Genomic DNA, 22,549 nt, shown 5'->3' with positions numbered 1-22,549 from the left:
TCTCCCTGCATCATATACAAATGATAAAAACCAAAAAATTATTAATGTAAATTTAAGAAAATGCTTTAATAATCAGTTGTTAAAAAATATAATTTATGCTTATATATAATTGTTTCTTTGTACAGGATTTAAAAAAAAGTCCATTTGGATCATCCTTTGTACATTTTTAAATTTATTTGGTACTTTATACGATCAATACAAACCATGCTCAAGTTATAACCCAAACTGTATTTAACCCTCCAATATTAGGCATCTTTTTTATAATGCGATTTGTGAACTGGATAAAAAAGAAACGCCAAAAATATAATGTAATAAAGTTCATGTAAAACAGTTGAACGATATAAAATAAATTTCAAATAGATTAAAAATTTTATTACTTATTTTTTACTAGTCCATGTATTTCCACTAGATAATATCAATTTAAAATCTAAATATACTTGTATTATATGAGACATTGCTTAAACTAACTTGAACATAATGATTTGGGCCATAACAAGATAAAATTTGTTATTCTTTTAGTAAAAAAATTATATTTTTATTCTTAATAAAACTTTTTATAAAATATTAATAGCTTTTTTTGAACTTTGGAATAAAATTGGAAACATCAGTTTTGATGAAGTTGCATGTATTATATAAAACAACAGTGACAATATTATGTTCCAAAAGCTACAGTTGTGTGCCTCAATTATGGAACTTTCGATAAACGGAAGTCTATGGGCATCATTTTTCTTTTTTTCCCTACTTCAGTAATAGATTCTACTTTTTATATATACTTTATATCCTTAAATTTCTTACTGTATAATTTGTAGTTAGGAATTATTTAGAAATAAACGATATCCTTGGTAAATAATGACTTTTTTTATTAAAAACTTTTTAAATTAATAAATTCAAATTTGTAGTTTAAAACTGCAAGAAAGTCCGTTTTTTTGGTTATATGTGTAGTTTGACATTTATGAAATGTTACACACTAAACATTCGGACCCAATTTTAATTTTATATATTGTTGTATATAATGTAATAAAAATAACTCATTTGAGAAAAGGAAACATGCAGTTTTTTTGTTTCAGGTATTTAGAACCTGAGTACTGTCATTGAAAAAAAAAAGAATTCAAGAAATCAAAAGGAAAAGAAAAGTAGCAACTATAAAACAAAACTCTAAGACTCGTATAAAAATAGTTCAATATTCAAACAAATCCTTAGCAAGGTATTATCAAAATAAATAAATAAATCCATATTATCTGATTTAAAATAGGATTTTTATTTGGGAACAAACGACGCCATATTTTATTTTCCTTCCTTTGACATTTAGAAACTTTAATAGTATACATTTCATCATGCAACAATATATACTTGAATAGAGATATCAAATTATCCAAATTTATTATCAAAATAAATGTTGCTAAAATCATCTCCCTGATGAAGCTTATTTTTTGCAAAATAGCTTTTTAATGAGCAAAATATGCACTATTTGTCAGATAAAAATCAAAAGTACTTCAATAAACATTATGACATCACAAAAAATTACTGTAAGATGTACACTCCATGCTGGAAGTATTTTTCGTTGATGATGAAAACCACAACGTTACTGTAAATGGAAATCGCTATTGTACAATGAAAATTGATTATGAAGGTTAGATTTGGCAAACATGTGGTTTCAACTAGAGGGTACCACTTGTCATACAGCAACGTTACAATCGATTTATTTCAAAGAAAATTTGATATGTGTGTTATTTCGATAAATAAATCAGTTGATTGGGTGCCTCCTCTATCGTGCAATTAAATTACTTTAGATTATTTTCATTGCAATAACGTGAAATCATTGGTCTATGTACACCAATAAGCTGGAGGCATTAGAAGACCTCAGAAAAAATATTCAAAATTGCTGCAATATTGGTGCATTTACAGTTGTGGAAAATTGGGTTCAGCGATTTGACTTCTGGAAGCGTGCTCGGAGTGGTCATGCTAGAGAAATGTATATCTTTATAATTTCGACTGAAAAAAAAAATTGTCAAAATCTTTAACCGTTTATGTTTTGTTTATAACAAAAAGTGAAAGCGTTCTTACGAAAAACTCTTTAATTCATGAGCTAATGAAAAGTATTGACGTTAAAATGTCAATCCAATGGAATAAAAAGTTTTTTTAATAATCTCAAGGTATAAAATTTACAATATCATAAACGGAAGGTTAAAATGCCTTTCCGAACTTTGCTACCTTGCTATGAGTATGTTCTTTATGAGTAAATAATTGCTCTTTTGTAAATGTTTTTTTTAGGTTTACAAAGAGAAACAAAAATGAAACAACAATATTATATTTGATTTTTTTCTCTTGAATTAGATCAAACACTCTTTAAGCTAAATACTAAAATAACTCAGAGGTAGCTACATAATTACTTCCCCCTTTTTTGTATCTAACAATCATAGCACATTAAATCCATATCATTTAACTAATTATGTATTTGTTTACTTTCTTTTACTCATTAGTTAACCGATAATCGATATAACAATGACAATTGATATGTTATGACAATCATTACCCATAAAGAAGTAAAAAAACCTACATTTCATAGAATTAAGGAAGGAATGAGTTTATTGTTAATAATGCTCCAATCTATGTATTATGATTTTAACAATGTTTTACCCAGCATGATAAATATTGAAGGTGTTTTCAAAAGTTATATTTTATTCTCATTACAAAATATTTTTCTCCGTAATTCGAATCGAAAAATTATTTAATTTTGTAACCCTATGAGTATAAAATTGTATTTCATATACAATCAAAATTCGAGGAAAATTATTTATTAAAGTAACGTTGTATATGAAACCTTCAATGCCGTCAGTTTTTTATTCGAATAATTAGTTGAATTTATTCATATCGTGCGTACATGTTTTTTTAGCTCAACTTTAATAATAATTTTCTATTAAAATTGAAGAATTTTCTACATTTAGAAAAGACATACTACTTTATATAAAAATCTTGCTAATGAGCATAAAAAATGTATGGATAATTAATAATTTATCAAGTTAATTTTTTTTAATCAAAAAGAAAGTTATACTTTTTATTCTGTCCATCTTTTCCGTCTCTCATTTTTAAAAAGAATTGTTATTTTAATACATATAAAACATGTATGCATGCGTGATGCGTCTATACCAAAGAAAATTTTCCACAAAAATCAAGAAAACGACAATTTCTTATCTTATTATTTGAAATAATAAATACATATTTTTTATATCAATATGGGCAATATATTATTATTTCTGTGAGAAAAGTTGAGATAGCCATATTTGTTCGTTATAGTGTACAGTAGAGTTTTGTGGTTTATTTAAACAACAAATGTTTTGGATTATCATAATAGTAATATATTTTCCTTTAATGCGATTCTCCAACAGCAAAAATACCACAAAACATTTAATACTCAGTTTAATAGAGTTTGATCCCTTAATTCCAAATATGCCCTTTTTTCTCTCTGCTAGTCTCGTGGCCTTTAGATAAAATCCATACATTTTTTTTCTATTTTTAAGGTTCAAAGCATTCGTAAGTACTTAGTGTTGCCGATAGAGATACATTATGTAAATATATCAGAGGCCCAAAGCTTCAAGACGTATATATTCAAAAAGTTGAAAAGTATTTGAATGGATTGCTGAAAATATTATTAATGAATGGTCTTTTTTGAGTAATGTTGTAATTATATTCATTATAACAAGTAGTTCAAATCATGTAACTACAAATATTACATATTTGGAGATCATAAGTCTTGCGGTCCCAATCTTTTCATCAGTGCAATGCCCTATTATAATTTTTTTATTTATAGAAAATACATTTATTTGTAGTATTTGAAATAAATTTTTGACTACAATAATAATCCAGAGTTCTTGATGAATTATGGAGCCCCTATGGGAAATCACTGGCTTAACTATATTAGACTGCAATCTTGATCAAAATCCAGATGACATCATTTTTGGATCCAAGTATGTCGTATCATTGATAATAGTTTTACTCAGAAATGCAATATTAGATTCATAACTCAATCCATCTGTGAGGTCTTACAATGAACAAATGAGAACTTTGATGATTTTTCTATTTGTATATTTATCAAGAAGCTATAAGTTAAAGAAAAACTTTATTTTTTTTCCTTTTGAAAAAAAGGGGTTTCTATTTTTTTTGGGTTTTGATTGTTTTTAAATTATTAGCAATTTAAAAATAAAAGTATTATAAATCTCTTCAGAAAAAATTCAGTAGTAATGTCAAGGAGTTAGGAATAACAGTTTGATTTAAAAATATCTTAGCTTCATTTTAGAATATTGTTTGTTTATTAATTATATGTATTTATAAAAGATAAATTCGATAATGTATATATATATTATATCTTTTTATTCATCTAGAAAAGTGGCATCATACAAATATTAATAAAAATTTAAGTTTAAGATTACTTTCCTAGCAAAAAAAGAACAAAAAAACATGAAATGCAGTCCAATACAACCCTTTAAAACGATAAATTACCAATAACCCAATAACAAGTTTTGAAAGTACAAAAAACAACAATAAAATTAACAAAAAATGACGAGAATAACGTTAAAAAAATTTAACGTCTACTATAGTTAAGCCAGTGATTTCCCATAGGGGCTCCATAATTCATCTATTAGAACTCTGCGAGATTATTATTGTAGTCAAAAATTTATTTCAAATACTACAAATAAATGTATTTTCTATAAAAAAAAAAATTATAATAGGGCATTGCACTGATGAAAAGATTGGGACCGCAAGACTTATGATCTCCAAACATGTAATATTCGTAGTTACATGATTTGAACTACTTGTTATAATGAATATAATTACAACATTACTCAAAAAAGACCATTCATTAATAATATTTTCAGCAATCCATTCAAATACTTTTCAACTTTTTGAATATATACGTCTTGAAGCTTTGGGCCTCTGATATATTTACATAATGTATCTCTATCGGCAACACTAAGTACTTACGAATGCTTTGAACCTTAAAAATAGAAAAAAAATGTATGGATTTTATCTAAAGGCCACGAGACTAGCAGAGAGAAAAAAGGGCATATTTGGAATTAAGGGATCAAACTCTATTAAACTGAGTATTAAATGTTTTGTGGTATTTTTGCTGTTGGAGAATCGCATTAAAGGAAAATATATTACTATTATGATAATCCAAAACATTTGTTTTTAAATAAACCACAAAACTCTACTGTACACTATAACGAACAAATATGGCTATCTCAACTTTTCTCACAGAAATAATAATATATTGCCCATATTGATATAAAAAATATGTATTTATTATTTCAAATAATAAGATAAGAAATTGTCGTTTTCTTGATTTTTGTGGAAAATTTTCTTTGGTATAGACGCATCACGCATGCATACATGTTTTATATGTATTAAAATAACAATTCTTTTTAAAAATGAGAGACGGAAAAGATGGACAAAATAAAAAGTATAACTTTCTTTTTGATTAAAAAAAATTAACTTGATAAATTATTAATTATCCATACATTTTTTATGCTCATTAGCAAGATTTTTATATAAAGTAGTATGTCTTTTCTAAATGTAGAAAATTCTTCAATTTTAATAGAAAATTATTATTAAAGTTGAGCTAAAAAAACATGTACGCACGATATGAATAAATTCAACTAATTATTCGAATAAAAAACTGACGGCATTGAAGGTTTCATATACAACGTTACTTTAATAAATAATTTTCCTCGAATTTTGATTGTATATGAAATACAATTTTATACTCATAGGGTTACAAAATTGAATAATTTTTCGATTCGAATTACGGAGAAAAATATTTTGTAATGAGAATAAAATATAACTTTTGAAAACACCTTCAATATTTATCATGCTGGGTAAAACATTGTTAAAATCATAATACATAGATTGGAGCATTATTAACAATAAACTCATTCCTTCCTTAATTCTATGAAATGTAGGTTTTTTTTACTTCTTTATGGGTAATGATTGTCATAACATATCAATTGTCATTGTTATATCGATTATCGGTTAACTAATGAGTAAAAGAAAGTAAACAAATACATAATTAGTTAAATGATATGGATTTAATGTGCTATGATTGTTAGATACAAAAAAGGGGGAAGTAATTATGTAGCTACCTCTGAGTTATTTTAGTATTTAGCTTAAAGAGTGTTTGATCTAATTCAAGAGAAAAAAATCAAATATAATATTGTTGTTTCATTTTTGTTTCTCTTTGTAAACCTAAAAAAAACATTTACAAAAGAGCAATTATTTACTCATAAAGAACATACTCATAGCAAGGTAGCAAAGTTCGGAAAGGCATTTTAACCTTCCGTTTATGATATTGTAAATTTTATACCTTGAGATTATTAAAAAACTTTTTATTCCATTGGATTGACATTTTAACGTCAATACTTTTCATTAGCTCATGAATTAAAGAGTTTTTCGTAAGAACGCTTTCACTTTTGTTATAAACAAAACATAAACGGTTAAAGATTTTGACAATTTTTTTTTTCAGTCGAAATTATAAAGATATACATTTCTCTAGCATGACCACTCCGAGCACGCTTCCAGAAGTCAAATCGCTGAACCCAATTTTCCACAACTGTAAATGCACCAATATTGCAGCAATTTTGAATATTTTTTCTGAGGTCTTCTAATGCCTCCAGCTTATTGGTGTACATAGACCAATGATTTCACGTTATTGCAATGAAAATAATCTAAAGTAATTTAATTGCACGATAGAGGAGGCACCCAATCAACTGATTTATTTATCGAAATAACACACATATCAAATTTTCTTTGAAATAAATCGATTGTAACGTTGCTGTATGACAAGTGGTACCCTCTAGTTGAAACCACATGTTTGCCAAATCTAACCTTCATAATCAATTTTCATTGTACAATAGCGATTTCCATTTACAGTAACGTTGTGGTTTTCATCATCAACGAAAAAATACTTCCAGCATGGAGTGTACATCTAACAGTAATTTTTTTGTGATGTCATAATGTTTATTGAAGTACTTTTTGATTTTTATCTGACAAATAGTGCATATTTTGCTCATTAAAAAGCTATTTTGCAAAAAATAAGCTTCATCAGGGAGATGATTTTAGCAACATTTATTTTGATAATAAATTTGGATAATTTGATATCTCTATTCAAGTGTATATTGTTGCATGATGAAATGTATACTATTAAAGTTTCTAAATGTCAAAGGAAGGAAAATAAAATATGGCGTCGTTTGTTCCCAAATAAAAAATCCTATTTTAAATCAGATAATATGGATTTATTTATTTATTTTGATAATACCTTGCTAAGGATTTGTTTGAATATTGAACTATTTTTATACGAGTCTTAGAGTTTTGTTTTATAGTTGCTACTTTTCTTTTCCTTTTGATTTCTTGAATTCTTTTTTTTTTTCAATGACAGTACTCAGGTTCTAAATACCTGAAACAAAAACTGCATGTTTCCTTTTCTCAAATGAGTTATTTTTATTACATTATATACAACAATATATAAAATTAAAATTGGGTCCGAATGTTTAGTGTCTAACATTTCATAAATGTCAAACTACACATATAACCAAAAACGGACTTTCTTGCAGTTTTAAACTACAAATTTGAATTTATTAATTTAAAAGTTTTTAATAAAAAAGTCATTATTTACCAAGGATATCGTTTATTTCTAAATAATTCCTAACTACAAATTATACAGTAAGAAATTTAAGGATATAAAGTATATATAAAAAGTAGAATCTATTACTGAAGTAGGGAAAAAAAGAAAAAAATGATGCCCATAGACTTCCGTTTATCGAAAGTTCCATAATTGAGGCACACAACTGTAGCTTTTGGAACATAATATTGTCACTGTTGTTTTATATAATACATGCAACTTCATCAAAACTGATGTTTCCAATTTTATTCCAAAGTTCAAAAAAAGCTATTAATATTTTATAAAAAGTTTTATTAAGAATAAAAATATAATTTTTTTACTAAAAGAATAACAAATTTTATCTTGTTATGGCCCAAATCATTATGTTCAAGTTAGTTTAAGCAATGTCTCATATAATACAAGTATATTTAGATTTTAAATTGATATTATCTAGTGGAAATACATGGACTAGTAAAAATAAGTAATAAAATTTTTAATCTATTTGAAATTTATTTTATATCGTTCAACTGTTTTACATGAACTTTATTACATTATATTTTTGGCGTTTCTTTTTATCCAGTTCACAAATCGCATTATAAAAAAGATGCCTAATATTGGAGGGTTAAATACAGTTTGGGTTATAACTTGAGCATGGTTTGTATTGATCGTATAAAGTACCAAATAAATTTAAAAATGTACAAAGGATGATCCAAATGGACTTTTTTTAAATCCTGTACAAAGAAACAATTATATATAAGCATAAATTATATTTTTTAACAACTGATTATTAAAGCATTTTCTTAAATTTACATTAATAATTTTTGGTTTTTATCATTTGTATATGATGCAGGGAGAGCATTGTTGGAACTTGTATAAATCATGATATTTTATCCCGTTTGTATATTGTTTTATATATAAGAACTTTAGTGTATAATACATTCAGTTATCTACAAGAGTCTTAGCTGTGAAGTTTCGTTGAATATACATTTATACTTATGTACAGACTAGTGCCTACCTCATAAAAGAAACTTGAGTCTTAGACATTTATTTTTTTTTTTTTTTATTGTCGTACTATTTTGAATGCATAGTATGTAAGATTAAATTTTTATCTGTAAAAAAAACTTTATATATATTATATATTTTTTTTGATTTACCTTTTACTCCATTGATTTAAAAGGATTTTTTGTCTGGTGCTTTATTTTACTTTCCTTATCGGAATAATAAATAAGAGTGAAATCTATATGTACTTGGATTTGTAAAGGATATCTGCTTACGACTTAAACATATAAAGGGAAGAAAAAAGAGTTTAGAGATTTTAAAATTACAAAAATCAAACACAATTGAAAAGTTTTATTATGTTTCATTTGAAAATTTGTTTGTGATAAGTAAAACAAGTCAGTTTCAATTTATTTTTCTAATAAATATTCTACAAAATCTATCCAGCCGTATAAGAAGACAATCATAGCCTTGAGTAAACTATGAAAAGAAACAATAACACAAAACTAGGTTAGAAGTGTAAGTTGTCCCCAAGCTCCCTCTCTACGGGTTGTTCCATTTGTATTAGTACTATCACCTAGTAGCAAACAACAGAGTAAATAATTCCTTCATTTTTTTTTTTGATAATCTCTTCTAATTTCCATGAATTTGGAGAATTTGGACTGGTTCCTACGACTCAGTCAACTTTTGTTTTCTTAGCTTTCAATTTATATTCTTTTTTTTAAATGCTGAGTTTTATTATTACATGCTTTACTTTAGAGTAATAAAACAGAAAGTTTTTCTGTGTTTCAGTGCTATTTTGGTATAAAGAGCAATTTTAACTTCTTTCTTCAGTACAAAACTTGATAAAATAGAGTCACGATGTTGCAATTTGATAATGCAGCCACCTTTGTTGTTGTTGTAGTAAACGGACTAGTAAAAATAATGTTGCTGCTTACTATTTTTTAAAGAGTCTAGTAATCCTATATTTTACAATCCCAGTCAGTGATAATTTCTTTATTACTGAGATACTACGTCGAATTTTCGTGTTAATTATGTTTTTCATTGAAATGTAAAAAGGTGTTTCTGGCTCTTTTGTTTGTCTCTTTGTTGATTTTATTAGAATATTTGCTGGAAGATTGAATTCAAATTTTTGACGACTTTCTGTTTCACAGCCGCTATTTGCTAAGCTTCAGAAAACTTGTCCCCAGTTTTGTAGCCTGTGGTTGTAACTGAAGAATATGTCTTCACAAATCACTTAAAGCATTTTAAGGGTTTATTTTTCAAAACATTTTGTCAACCTTTTTAAATTTATGGTTCTATCTTCTGTGATTTAAAATAGTGATTTAATAATTATTAAAATATTTTCATAAAAGCGAGTCCCGAATTTAGTTTGAAATATATTCTTACTTTGACTCATTCTCATAAAATAACCCAAATTTAAGAATAACTAAAATGAAACAATATCCACATAGTAAATATGCCATATTTTGATGGCGGAGTAGTAAATGATAATAATAAAAAAATTATCCACTCAGTATTGTCCCAAAAAGACGCGGGAGCAGACAACCTTGTGTTACATGCGTAGGAGAGTACATTTTTTTTTAGAGAAAAGGATGTATATCATCAGATGAGCGACTTTAGGAATAATTTGGTTATTGCTTATTTGGAACCTATTCAGCTTGTTAAGCATGTAAAAAGAATACTTACTATTGTTTTTAATTACTCTGGTTAATGAATTTTAAATCCTACAGGATACGTTGAACTCGTATATTTAAAAGCTCAATATTTTATCAAAAGTTCTTATTTTAACACCTCCCAAATCGTCAATTCCTCTCTTTTTTTCATCTTATATTCCTGTTATGAACACAGATATACATTATACTATATAAATATCAGCATTTTCTATCACTTTTAATGTTCTGTTTGAGTTTTTTAAAACCCCTATAACAGTGTTTGAGTTAATCTTCCCATACAATTACTCAATTGCAAATCAAAACAATAGTAAATAAATGGAGTACCTTGTTTGCAACATTTTTAAAAACTTTTATTTCATTTCATCCGCTTGAAAGTTTTTAATTTTGAGAATTAGAGCTTGAAAAATGTAAATATTTTCTCAAAGAAATTTGAGAAAATATCATTTCAGTAATATTAATCATGACTATTTTTGACAAATGTTTTTTTTTCAATGTCTACACATTGCAATCTTCATTGTATTTCATCAAAGTGAAAGTTGCTGTTAAAGTTTTGGTATAATAAGGTAAAACTATAAAACAAAATGGCGAAACTCATTTATTGATTGGTTAATAGCATTGTACTAAAGTCACTTGATTATTTTTTAGAAATTGGAATTCATTATTCATAGAGTCTACTACTTTAAAAAGGTCAACTTATGAAAATAGCTGAAGAGATAATAGAGAATTTGGTACAAATAACTCGCTGTGATTTTTTTTTTAAATAAAAGCGTATTTACAAATATTTAAAAGAGTTACATAATTTGACAGCAGACATTAAAATTGAGATTTAAAAAAATATGTCTTGGAGATCGTCGAGATTAAACAATAAAAGTATGGCATGTTTATGTTGTACAAATATTTGATTTATTCGATTTTAGATATAATTGAACCTATATTTTTACTTTTTACGATATCAATTCACATAGAAAATTACTAATTAATCTGCATCCTTTTTTACATAAATATTTGCAAAAATGCATCCAAATTTAAAGTTTGTGAAAATCATTCTCAAAAATTTAGAACATTTAATAGGGAAAAAACTGTCATATATATATATATTTTAAGAGAATACGAAAAAGAATCGAGTGCTTAATTGAATAAATGTTGTTTTAGGGTAATCGGAATGTAATGGGATATTACAAAAATAAATAAATAATTGCAGAATAGTAATAGATATTTTCTTTGTTGATGAAATCAAAAACCCGGAGATCATTGACTTATGACCATTAGCATTATTTAGCAAAAATAGTTTAGTGATTGGTTCTATAGGCATTATAGTCAATTAATAAAATAAAAAACATATTATTCAAAAATATCTAAGAAGTTGATAATTAACTTATACTCCATTTCAAAGTTTATTATTTCCTTTTTGTGACTGCTAAGATAAATTTTTTTATGGCATAATTTTGTAGTTTGATTTTTTGTGTCCGCTGTAGATGTCTATAAAACCCCTCCATAAATATACATCCAATCATAACGTGATTAATTCCCTGGGAATGTTTATGTCCCTTTAAAAGTAAATATTTTAGTAATGTATTTGCTGTTAGTAATTGTTACATATAATACAATAATAAGTACCAGTGAACAAATTGAATGATGTTTCATTATTAAATTTTATGATTGCGAACTCATTATCTAGGATAGTAGCTGGAGAAATAACGATAAACTTTTAAGATAGTAGATATTTTTATAAAAATAAACTGTTATCAAATAGGACATATTTTTTACAGTATAAAATTTCTAGTTTTACCCTTCCATATCACTTTTTGATTAATTCGGTTGGGGTAGATAAATATAAGAGCCATCAAAAATATTTATTTAAATCTCGATAATCAATTTTAGAATTTGTTAATAGACCAAAACCATCCTTCAAAAAATTTAGTGGATTTATTTTAACTGTACATAGAAGGTGGAGCTAAAATATGATCTACAAAGCAAAAACTGATAATTCAGTCTCTGGGGTGTATAAACACGCCATGGAAGTTATGGAAGTGTAATCCGTTGTTAGTGTTACATATTTACATTGATTGTTTGAAAACAATAAATGATATCTTGATATGAAGCTGTGAACTATACCCTACTTTTTTGAAGGATATACTCTTTATTGGAAAAATTAACTAACTCCAAGTTTATTTCCTTATTTTTTTCTTTCTCCTTTTAAAGGAGAAAAAAATATATATTTTTGTATGAGCTTTTTCTAAAAAGCTCATATATTAATAAATATCTGTGCAACTATATCATCATTTCCATAATGACTAATAGGTGCTATTATTTTAACAAATCTATTGAAATACATGATTACTAATTTTTTTTTCCTTGCAAAATTTATAACTATATTAGTGATAATAGTTATTTCAACTCATAAAGAGCTACAAAAATAATATATTCCACATGATGTTGTGCACTGCTTACTCATTTGAAGAAAAAAGATGGAGAAAGAGAAAAATAGAGTTGGAGTGTAGGGTGATCAAAAATGTATGTTTCAGTTTATTCGAGTATTATGTATCATACAAATTTTTAATCATTTGAATTTCACTCCAAAACTTACTTTTTTTTTAACACATAATGAAAAAATATATGGGCATATGATGATATACTTAAGAACATCCAAATTGTTTTAGTTACATATATCCATTCACATTTCATTTCATATATTACATTGAGAGTAAGATGAAAAAACAAACATAAAATATAGTAATGAATATAATTATAGTTGTAACTCTTAATTTGTATTTGAAATTCAATTATGTAATAGAAAAATTAATTTAAATGAATAAAATTATAATATTTGTTTTTTATCACTCATATTTGAGGAAAATGTTTTGAGTTCAAGGATTGTCTTATGGGTCATTTTGATCCAGTTATTATAAATGATAATGAAGATGTAGAAACACCCAAAAACATCCTTTCAACATCTTATCTATTAATCACTCAAAAGTATTGAACAAATTATAATAAAAATGACAAATTTGAAAGGGTTTTGAAGATATCAGGGTAATTGGGCAATCTTTAATAAAACTGACCTTTACGCCTATATTGGGTTATAGATATTGCACATGTTTGTCTATCTTGTGGTGTGTATGCTCCTCTTATTTCAATGCAGAAGGTAGCAGGAAAATTTTTAGGTCTACAATGTCGTTAAAAGACTTCCAAATATTCTCAATGATATCCATTTTACTGCTGAAAAAAAAGACGGGGATTTTTTCATATTAAATTTACATCTCTAAAACCATACTTCTTATGAATAAATTAAAGAAATATAAAAAACATATTATAGGATTTATAATCATATCTAGTTTTTTTATAGAAATAGTAAATTAAAAATTAGTTATTATATTGTTCAGTCGTCGTATAAAATATAATTTATCTTAAAGTTAAAAATAATAAGGTGTTTTATTGTGAAATTTATGGCATCAGTTTTCATTTAGGGGGGGGGGAAGGGAGATAATGGTGTTGATGATGTTTATTCATGTATAAAACATGTTTTAATCTTGCCTTTATTTACTCTATGCGTCATATTTTAGTTGACAATAAAAGAAATGTGCACAGATCGAGTTTTGGTGGAAATTTTGGCAAAATTGAGATGGAGGTATGCTCTGACTATCATTTGTACTTGTTTTTATTCATAAAAACGATAAAATAGAAGTCAGAAGAATTATCATACCAAAAATACTTGCCCGCTACAATATCTCAACTAAGATTGGCAATTACCTCAAAATCCGCATAACTGTCTTGAATGGCATTAAAAACTGATTTGAAACCCAAAGAAAAATCTCTATAAAGTCTTGCCATTGCAAGGACAACCTTAGGCATTTGAATTATTTCACCTAGTCAAAGGTCGAAGTAGCCTTCTGCAGCAAGCCTCACGTGTCTGTGAGATCTTTAGAGTCTCTGTCTAGACTGCATGAGCTGACTAGAAAGAAAATCCTTTGGTTAGGTTTGTGCCTGTCAGGAAGAGGGTAGAAGCCATAATGTGGGCTGGTGGATGTCATAGTTAATAAAATGTTGTTATAAATTATAATTTACTGGAGATATCCTTAATTTTGTTATCATTGTCTTCACAAACTACATTCAATAGAGTTTGAAAAACAATCTTCAGTGTAAACATAAATACTACACATGTTGGCTTAATCTTGTGAATGAATATAAAAATAAATCTTGAAAATCGGTTCGATTCATTAGAAAAAAAAATTTCAAGAGTAAATTATTTGAATATGAGCGATCAAATTTTTTATAAGGTGGGAAAACATAATTTTGGAGATGAACTATTATGATGAAAGAGTTCAGAACAAAACAAAACTTAGTATAATACAATTCCTTTTAAAAATTTTAATTATTGTTTTTTTAAATGCCATTATATAACATTTTTTACAAAATTTGTCCAATTGGTTTACCAGCTAAGATTCAATCATTTGTTTAGTCTAGTATGTTTCTGTCTGATTTTTGATATAGTTTTTTCTTTTTTAACTTTTATAAATAAATAATATGACGATCTTTTTTTTTTCAACTCATGAATAATCATAAACAGACCATGAAAACTAGCAAACAAAGAAAAATTAAAACCTTAATAGATAGTGTTTATTTTATAATATATTATATTATATATATTATAGAAGTGTGTATCCGAACTCTAAAGATAATTTTCAATTGATTTTTAATTAGGTTAAAGTTGTTAATGTACATTAACAACAATTACTTCAGTATGATGTCATTTTTTTGTGTCATGTGATAGCAGTAGAAACCCTCTATACATATACTTTATAAGAATTTTCTATTATCAAATTATTTCAAAGGGAAACATTTGGATATATTTTATTTTAAAAAAAACGCACAAAGAAATAAATAAGTAGTTATTTTGTATGTGCTTTCATATACAGATATAATAGTTTTGAATGAATTTGGACAAATGTATCCTTTTATAAAAATATAGAATTAAATGGTGGTACATTAAAAGTGTGAATTTATTAATGAAGTACATACGTTGAGTACATTTGAAAGAAATTATGAATAATTGTATAATGTTAATAATATACAAATAGCAAAGTAACTTTGACGTTCTTATTTTTAAGATTAAATGTCTACAAGGGGTACCAAGATGGAATTAACCATTATTTCTTCCATTCCAAAAAATTGATTCTGCATCAAAAAAAAAATTATTATATCTTTTTTTTTTAATGATAGTATTGGTATATTATGATTTTATTAAAACTTTTTTAGTTTGGAAGTGGGTAATGACGGTATAGCGACGGCAGAGGTATGGTCTGATGAAAAATGGTTTGGTTCGAGAGCACAGTTTAGACCTGATGCATTCCCTGCTGTACTTCGCGTTCATGACATTGGTGGATCAGATGCTGGACTTTATCGCTGTCGAGTAGACTTTACTGAGGCTCAAACGCGGAATACTCTCATCAATCTAACTGTCATAGGTAACGTTTTATATATTTTTTATATCTATTGTTTTTTTCTGAACGTATCTACAAACATAGTTTTTATAGTCAATGAAGTCAAATTTATTTATTTTCGACTAATTTTTATTACAAATATTTTCACATGTTAATAAAATATGCATATCAAAAAAGTGTTATATTTTAAAGTCATTTAGTGTTTTTTAAATCAAAAGAGAAAATAAATACAAAAAGCTATTTGAAACTTTTGCTAATAATTTATTTATATAAATTTGCAACATTAACTAGACCATTCGTCTCTTTAAATTGATTTTAATAACATTATATTATTTTTACTAAAAATATTTATACATTTTGTTAGATTGACTAATAATTTTTACCAATTCTTGAATAAACATTAATTTTTAAAAAACAGAATCAATTTGAGCTGACAATGTATTCACAATATTTTATTTGATATATTTGTGTAAAATTATAAAAATGTGCTTGTAAAAATATTGAACTTATCTGTAGAACCCCAACAATATAAATCAGAAGCCTATTTTGTGTGTGAGTATATGGTAGGATCTTATTATTGTATGATAAAACTTTCTATCTTACTATATTTTGTTGTGAATTAAACCATTAAGGCATAACAATCTCAATTTTTCTAACAAAACACCTCTAACTTTAGTTAAGGGAATAATGCTGTAAGTGCAACATTTTTGAGGTTTTAGAACTACTGGCCAAACATATTTTTACCAAAAAACCATTTGGAGCTTTTGGCAAGAAATGATATTTAATATATTGATATATGCAATTGACTGTTTTAATCCAATTCAAAATTATAGTATGAAAAATATGTATGGCATATATACTATAAATAGGGGTAATACAGTTCCCCCAACATTATCAGAATCAACGGCCAAAAATGTTGGTGTTTCATCTAGGTACGTAGAACACAAATACGAAATTTTAGAAAATTTGTTTTACATTTGGACAATTACAATTTATAAACGAGTATGAAGTACAATTTTTTTTATTATGAGTTATTTTAAAATCAATTAGAAAAGTAAAATGTTTTTCCAATAAAATAAAATTATCTTGTATCATAGCTTTTTGTCATTCTACTTTGGTTGATTTTAGCAGACAATAGACGGTCGCACTTCGAGTTCTCATTAAATAAAGAAGACATTATTTATTATCATTTAAGGGAAAAAAATATTTTTTTCCTTTCTAGTTCTTTTTCTTTTTTACTAATTTTTATCTGTATATAATAATACAAATTTATAATTATAACCAAATTAGTAACTACTTTAAGCATATAAATAGATCTTTCCGTCAATTTTTTATCACAACTACTTTTTTCATACTTCTTATTCTTTTGGTTTGGAAGGGAAGAACAAAAAATTTAAAAATTCCCCCCTTGGAAAAGCATTTCAAAAATCCCTATGGTAATATCCATCGTTCTGAACGATGTTTTCTATGTTTTCTTATTTTCTTGATTTGCCCTCAATTTTCACCCTTCTTTCTAACTTTCCTGCTAACCATTGTTTTTGCAAGAAGCTTTTGTCTAGCCTCATGATGTAAAAAAAGGACCTGGAATCTTAGACAAAAAATTGTAATCAATTCAAATCGTCTAGAGTATCGTTTGGTATCATTGGGAACATCGGTTATCCATTTTTTGAGCATTAACTAGGATGAAGAGTCTTTGTTGTAAATTTAGTAATTTTGATACCATTTTTTTATGTTGTTTCCATCTTGATCACAAAATAACGATAGCTACTAGTTCTTTAGTTATACACTACAAATGTGCCAAGAATTTTTGGATTGTGGCGTTGACACAAATTTTTTTTTTATAACTGATCAGGTAAATAGTATTGACTTCCAAATTTAATTAAAATTAATTATTTTTCCAGATAGTGATTTATCATTTAACTATTCTTAGTTACAAAAATTTTCCTTTGATTAACATAATTTTTTTGTTAAAATTTTAACCAAAAAAATCCATTTTATAAGGCACGTCATTATGATGTATTTACAATTAATTAGAACAATTATTCGTAAACTTTTTTGAATTACGTACCACCTGAGAATTATCCAGATTTCCAATTTTCATTTATATATAAAACTTTTTAAATTTCACAACATTTGACAATTGAGGATAATGCAAAAATCCCAATTTCCTTTAATTATACGGTATATTAAATAGCATGATCTACTTTTATAAGCAATATTTATGTTGCACACAGTTGGAGAACCACTGCATGAGAATAATTTATTTATCAATCACAATATTTATATTATTTTTAATTCAAGCGTTGTTCTTTAATTTTCTCTTTAGTAAACTGGATCATCTTTACCGTACATTGTTTAATAATGTTATAAAAAACTATATTCTAATTCAAGAGAAGAGTAATTTGTCGCCCTAGACTTAAGATGGTATAACGCCTAGTCCACTATATACCTTTGAACTTCTATTTCAAATTTCCAACTATTACAAAAATAGACACCTTAAGTTGGGGAAAAAGTAATTTCGTATTTCCTGCACTTATATGTTAACTAAGTATATATTGTTAATTATTGGTCACAGTGAATCATACGATAAAATATTTTAAGATTTGAGTGCATATTACAAACACTTTTAGGACATTACTATGCTTGGTCAGTTCAGTCTTGAATTATTGAACATGGAGATCTCAAAGGAAGAAAAGGGGAAAACGTGTCAAAAGCAACCACAAAAATTTGCTATTTATACCCTTTCAGTTTATGTTGTACAAAAGTGGTCCAAGATATTTTTCCCTGCTAAATTTTGAACAACTCGACCGTTCGAAGCTATATTTCGAACAGAAGCAGCTAGTATTGATGTATAGGAGAGAAAAATACATTATCAAGACAACAACAGGCCGCAAACATTTTTGATAGCGCGCTGGAAGTTCTGAGACCTCAGTAGGGAAGTTCTGATGCACCTATTCCACAGTTTCGACATGGCTCCGAATGACTACTACCTGCTCCTGTCTATTGCCAATGCGCTTGGGGTACCTCAATGGAGGCTTGCAAGACAAGGGTTTCTCAGAAAAAGGCATTATGAACTTGGATTCCTGTTAAAAACAAGTTGTCGAACAGAATGAGGCATACTTAAATGAACTGGATGATTGTAACACATCTTATAAAGTATTAAAATAGAACAAAAAATATCTAATACTTATTAAACAATTATTTAGAAATTACATTTATCATAAATAGGAAAAAAATTGTGCACAATAAATGAGTAATTTTTGGCTACCTGAAGCGTAAATTTGGTATTCTACTATTTGTACGTATTATCAACAAATATTGAATAAAATGAACCGATATAAAATTTTCAACCTTTAATTGTGTTTAAATTATTTGCAAAAATATGCTCTATAAAATTTTAATAACTCAAAAAACTGAGAAAAAGCTTGTTTGACTCCTCAGGAAAAATATCAAGACTTCAAAATAAAAATACTAAATAATTCAGTACTTTTTAAAAGACAAAAAGGAAAACATTCTAAGAAAAAAACAAAATCATCATACCGTTCTATTTACATTTTTATGTATGAATGCTTCGATCAATATTATAAACAAAATAATTTATCATTGTTATAAAATTAAAACTAAATAAATTAAGGGAAATTGGTGACTTTGGTTTAAAGCCACTCCTATTACTTTATGTTTGCCTTTGATCAAGGGATAAGAAAAGAACCTTTAACTTATTTTAGAGATATGAACATCTTTTCAGAATAGTTGAAAGAGTTTGAAACAAATTATAACTGGTAAAATATACTAACTTGTCAACTACCTATTAGGTTAGAGAAAAAGTAATTTAGTATTTTTTTTTTCAATAGTTTATAAGAAGTTTTATAATTATCAATTTTTTGCTTGGAAAATTTTCCTTTGATCCTTCCATACTCGACACACAATAATTCACAACTGAACCAGCAAAGCAGAATATAGTCCGTAAAAGCATTTGTATTTTATCTCACATCTTCACAACGCAGCATTATCGTATGATCTGATGTTACCAATATGAACAAGATACTCTTAGTTTAAAAAAGGACAGGAATTACGAAACAGCTTTTTCCCCCACCTATTATTTTGTAAAGTAATAGACTATAGAAACATTACACCATACCAAATCAAAAGATTTTTTATTACAAAATATTTTTGGGGGTAACGGTTAAAAATAATTTTTTTGGAAAATGTAGGCATTTCAGACTATTCTTATTTAGAATCTGGTCATTTATAAAATTAAACAACGTCAAAACTGATAATTTTTAGACAGTCTGTGATTTAAAAATTGTAAGTTTGATTACTTTTTTATTGTTTAAGGTTCAATTCCACCAACTGTACTCAAAAATCTAATCAATTTTTATAAAGTGACGGCAGATGCTTCTTCTTGGAATTTAGTCAGAATTAGTTAAACCTGTAAAAAGGGAAAAAAGAGTCATATAACGTTAAGATTAATAAAAGATTGTCTAAATTTAATCAGATGTTCCCAGTACAATTTATAAAGAAAAAAAGATTCTCTGCCAATATGAAGTACTTATCTCCGTCATTTTTACATTTTAGAATCTTTTTACAAGTAAAAACACATCGTTTCGATTTTTATTTTTTTTGGCTTTCAGGTAGTTCGGGTAACTCGTGTAATGTTTAGCTATAAACAGAATAGATAAACGGTAAATACTATTGATGCTTCTTGTGGTATTAAGAGAATAAGTTAATACAAAAAAAATATATATATAAGCATGAATGACAGCCTTCCTATAACTTGTACTTGAATAAAAATTTATTAACCGTACGGTTTTTTCAGTACCTACTCAAGTAAATATATATATACTTATACGTACTGCACACCATGATGGATATACTATCAATTGTATTATTTTATTTTTATCTAGAGAATAAGTGTTTTTAGATATGTAACTATATACTTTTGTCAAGTACAATTCTTTTTAAAAAAACGTTTAGAACAGAAGGTGAAGCGATTCCTTTGGTACAAAAAGGTACAAAATGTTTTTTCCTCCTTAAGTAGATAATAATTGATTATGATACAAAGAATGCTACTAGAAAATATAATAGTTGTAAAATAATTATTTTTTAATATATACACTGTGAGCGTCAACACAAAAGCAAGCTAAAATGATTTTTTTTTCACTAGGGTTCATTAAAATATATATTTATATAAATAATGTACATTAATATATATATCTGTGACAAGTTATTATTTTTTTTATCTGTCAACATTCTTTATTTGGTTTATATATTATTTCGAACATATATATATAAATAAACCGGACCAATGCGCAAAAAGTACATTAATAATAAACATTATAGTTTAGACTTAATGCTCTGGGTAAAATTTCACCTAATATTCTAACAATCAATATTTAAAATAACAACAGTAAGCATGGAGATTCACAATTATGATAAATATTTGTTAAAAATTGTTAACACCCTTTTTTTAAATGCTTCGATGAATCTGTAAAGTTGATGGAAGGTACTGGCAAGATAATACCTCTCAACTCATTCTCCCGAGTAGACTAATAGTTGATTAGTCGGCTGGCTATGAGGGCTTTACAATTAAGAATGGCAAAGCCCAGAGCCCTTGTTACCTCAAAAGTTCAACCCTTCTTCTATGAAATTCCAAAAAGAACAAGACCTTTAACATATTTTTCTTCCCCATTCGTCAGCCTTTTTAGATTTGTTTATTTCGACCAGGGGCAATAGTAAACCCCTATTACAATCCACTTATACTTCATACAAGTAAAGTATAAAAATTTTATTATTAGTGAAGGTTAAATTGTTAACTAGAGTTGATTTTTCTGTTTAAAATTTCCTGAAGCGTGATTACATCTTTTATTGCATATCTATAATATAGAGTAAGGAGGCTTAGTCTTTTGACTTTGCATGAATAGTTGTAGTTATCTCCCAATGAAGTAAATATTTGCGCAAAACTGACTTATTCTATTTCCAGGAACATAATCAAATAGTTTATGAAAGGACTCCAGATATCAGACACGTACATTTAGATCGGTAGGACTTAAAGTTTATAAAGATTCACCTAGAACGAAATAATAAGAGTTTCTTAACATCTTTTAATGCTTCCCAAGTTCTGATTGCCTTTACTTATCACATAATACTGTATAGTCTATATCTCGAAAGATGCTAATTTCTAAGTTTAAAGTAATAATCTAGTATTTTAGAAACTTGGGTGATTGAATTAATTTTTCTTGTAAAAATGAAGCAAAACGTAGATTTAGTACAATTTAAAGGCATTTTCCGATTAACTATATCCTCTTTATTGTTAGTGTAAAAAGCAAAAATCATTCATTACCCCAAGTATATTGCCTTGAGGAATAGATGAACATAAAATTCCATAAATAGTAGACACAAAGCCTGAAAATGATACACTCCCTCTTTAAATCTGACGGCCAGTAATCATTTCCTTCATGAAGAATTATCAACTATTGTCGGAAGTCATTTCTTGATTTTTGTTTAAATTGTTTTTGCGTTAAATCACCACATATTATATAACTAGCATACCAATAAAACATGTAGAGTTTGGTATAGAGACCAACAAAGTGTTTGTATTGTAGTTTAAATTAATTCCTTATTAAATTATTTTTTATATGTATGCTTCAGGGTTATTATACAAATATAGTACTATAGTATAAGCCTAAAATTTATTACTATGACTCAGAATAAGCGTAACTTCTGTTTAATTTATGGTATGTGTTTCATTTGCTTCTTCTGAAGTTAATTTTTTTTTAATTTTTAAC

General features: G+C 26.6%; 1 protein-coding gene across 1 annotated transcript in view; it reads left to right on the top strand.

The window, feature by feature from the left end:
- Window positions 1-22,549, top strand: part of LOC121117601 (neural cell adhesion molecule 2) — a 434,435-nt gene that overhangs the window by 189,785 nt on the left and 222,101 nt on the right. Inside the window, exon 3 of the mRNA XM_071888883.1 lies at window positions 15,580-15,788. Within this exon, the coding sequence (XP_071744984.1) occupies window positions 15,580-15,788 (209 nt within the window). The remainder of the gene's footprint in view (window positions 1-15,579; window positions 15,789-22,549) is intronic.

This window comes from Lepeophtheirus salmonis, chromosome 5 (genome assembly GCF_016086655.4).
Source record: "Lepeophtheirus salmonis chromosome 5, UVic_Lsal_1.4, whole genome shotgun sequence".
NCBI lineage: Eukaryota > Metazoa > Arthropoda > Copepoda > Siphonostomatoida > Caligidae > Lepeophtheirus > Lepeophtheirus salmonis.
The sequence above is the reverse complement of the archived record's forward strand: the minus strand, read 5'-3'. Positions and strand labels throughout refer to the sequence as shown.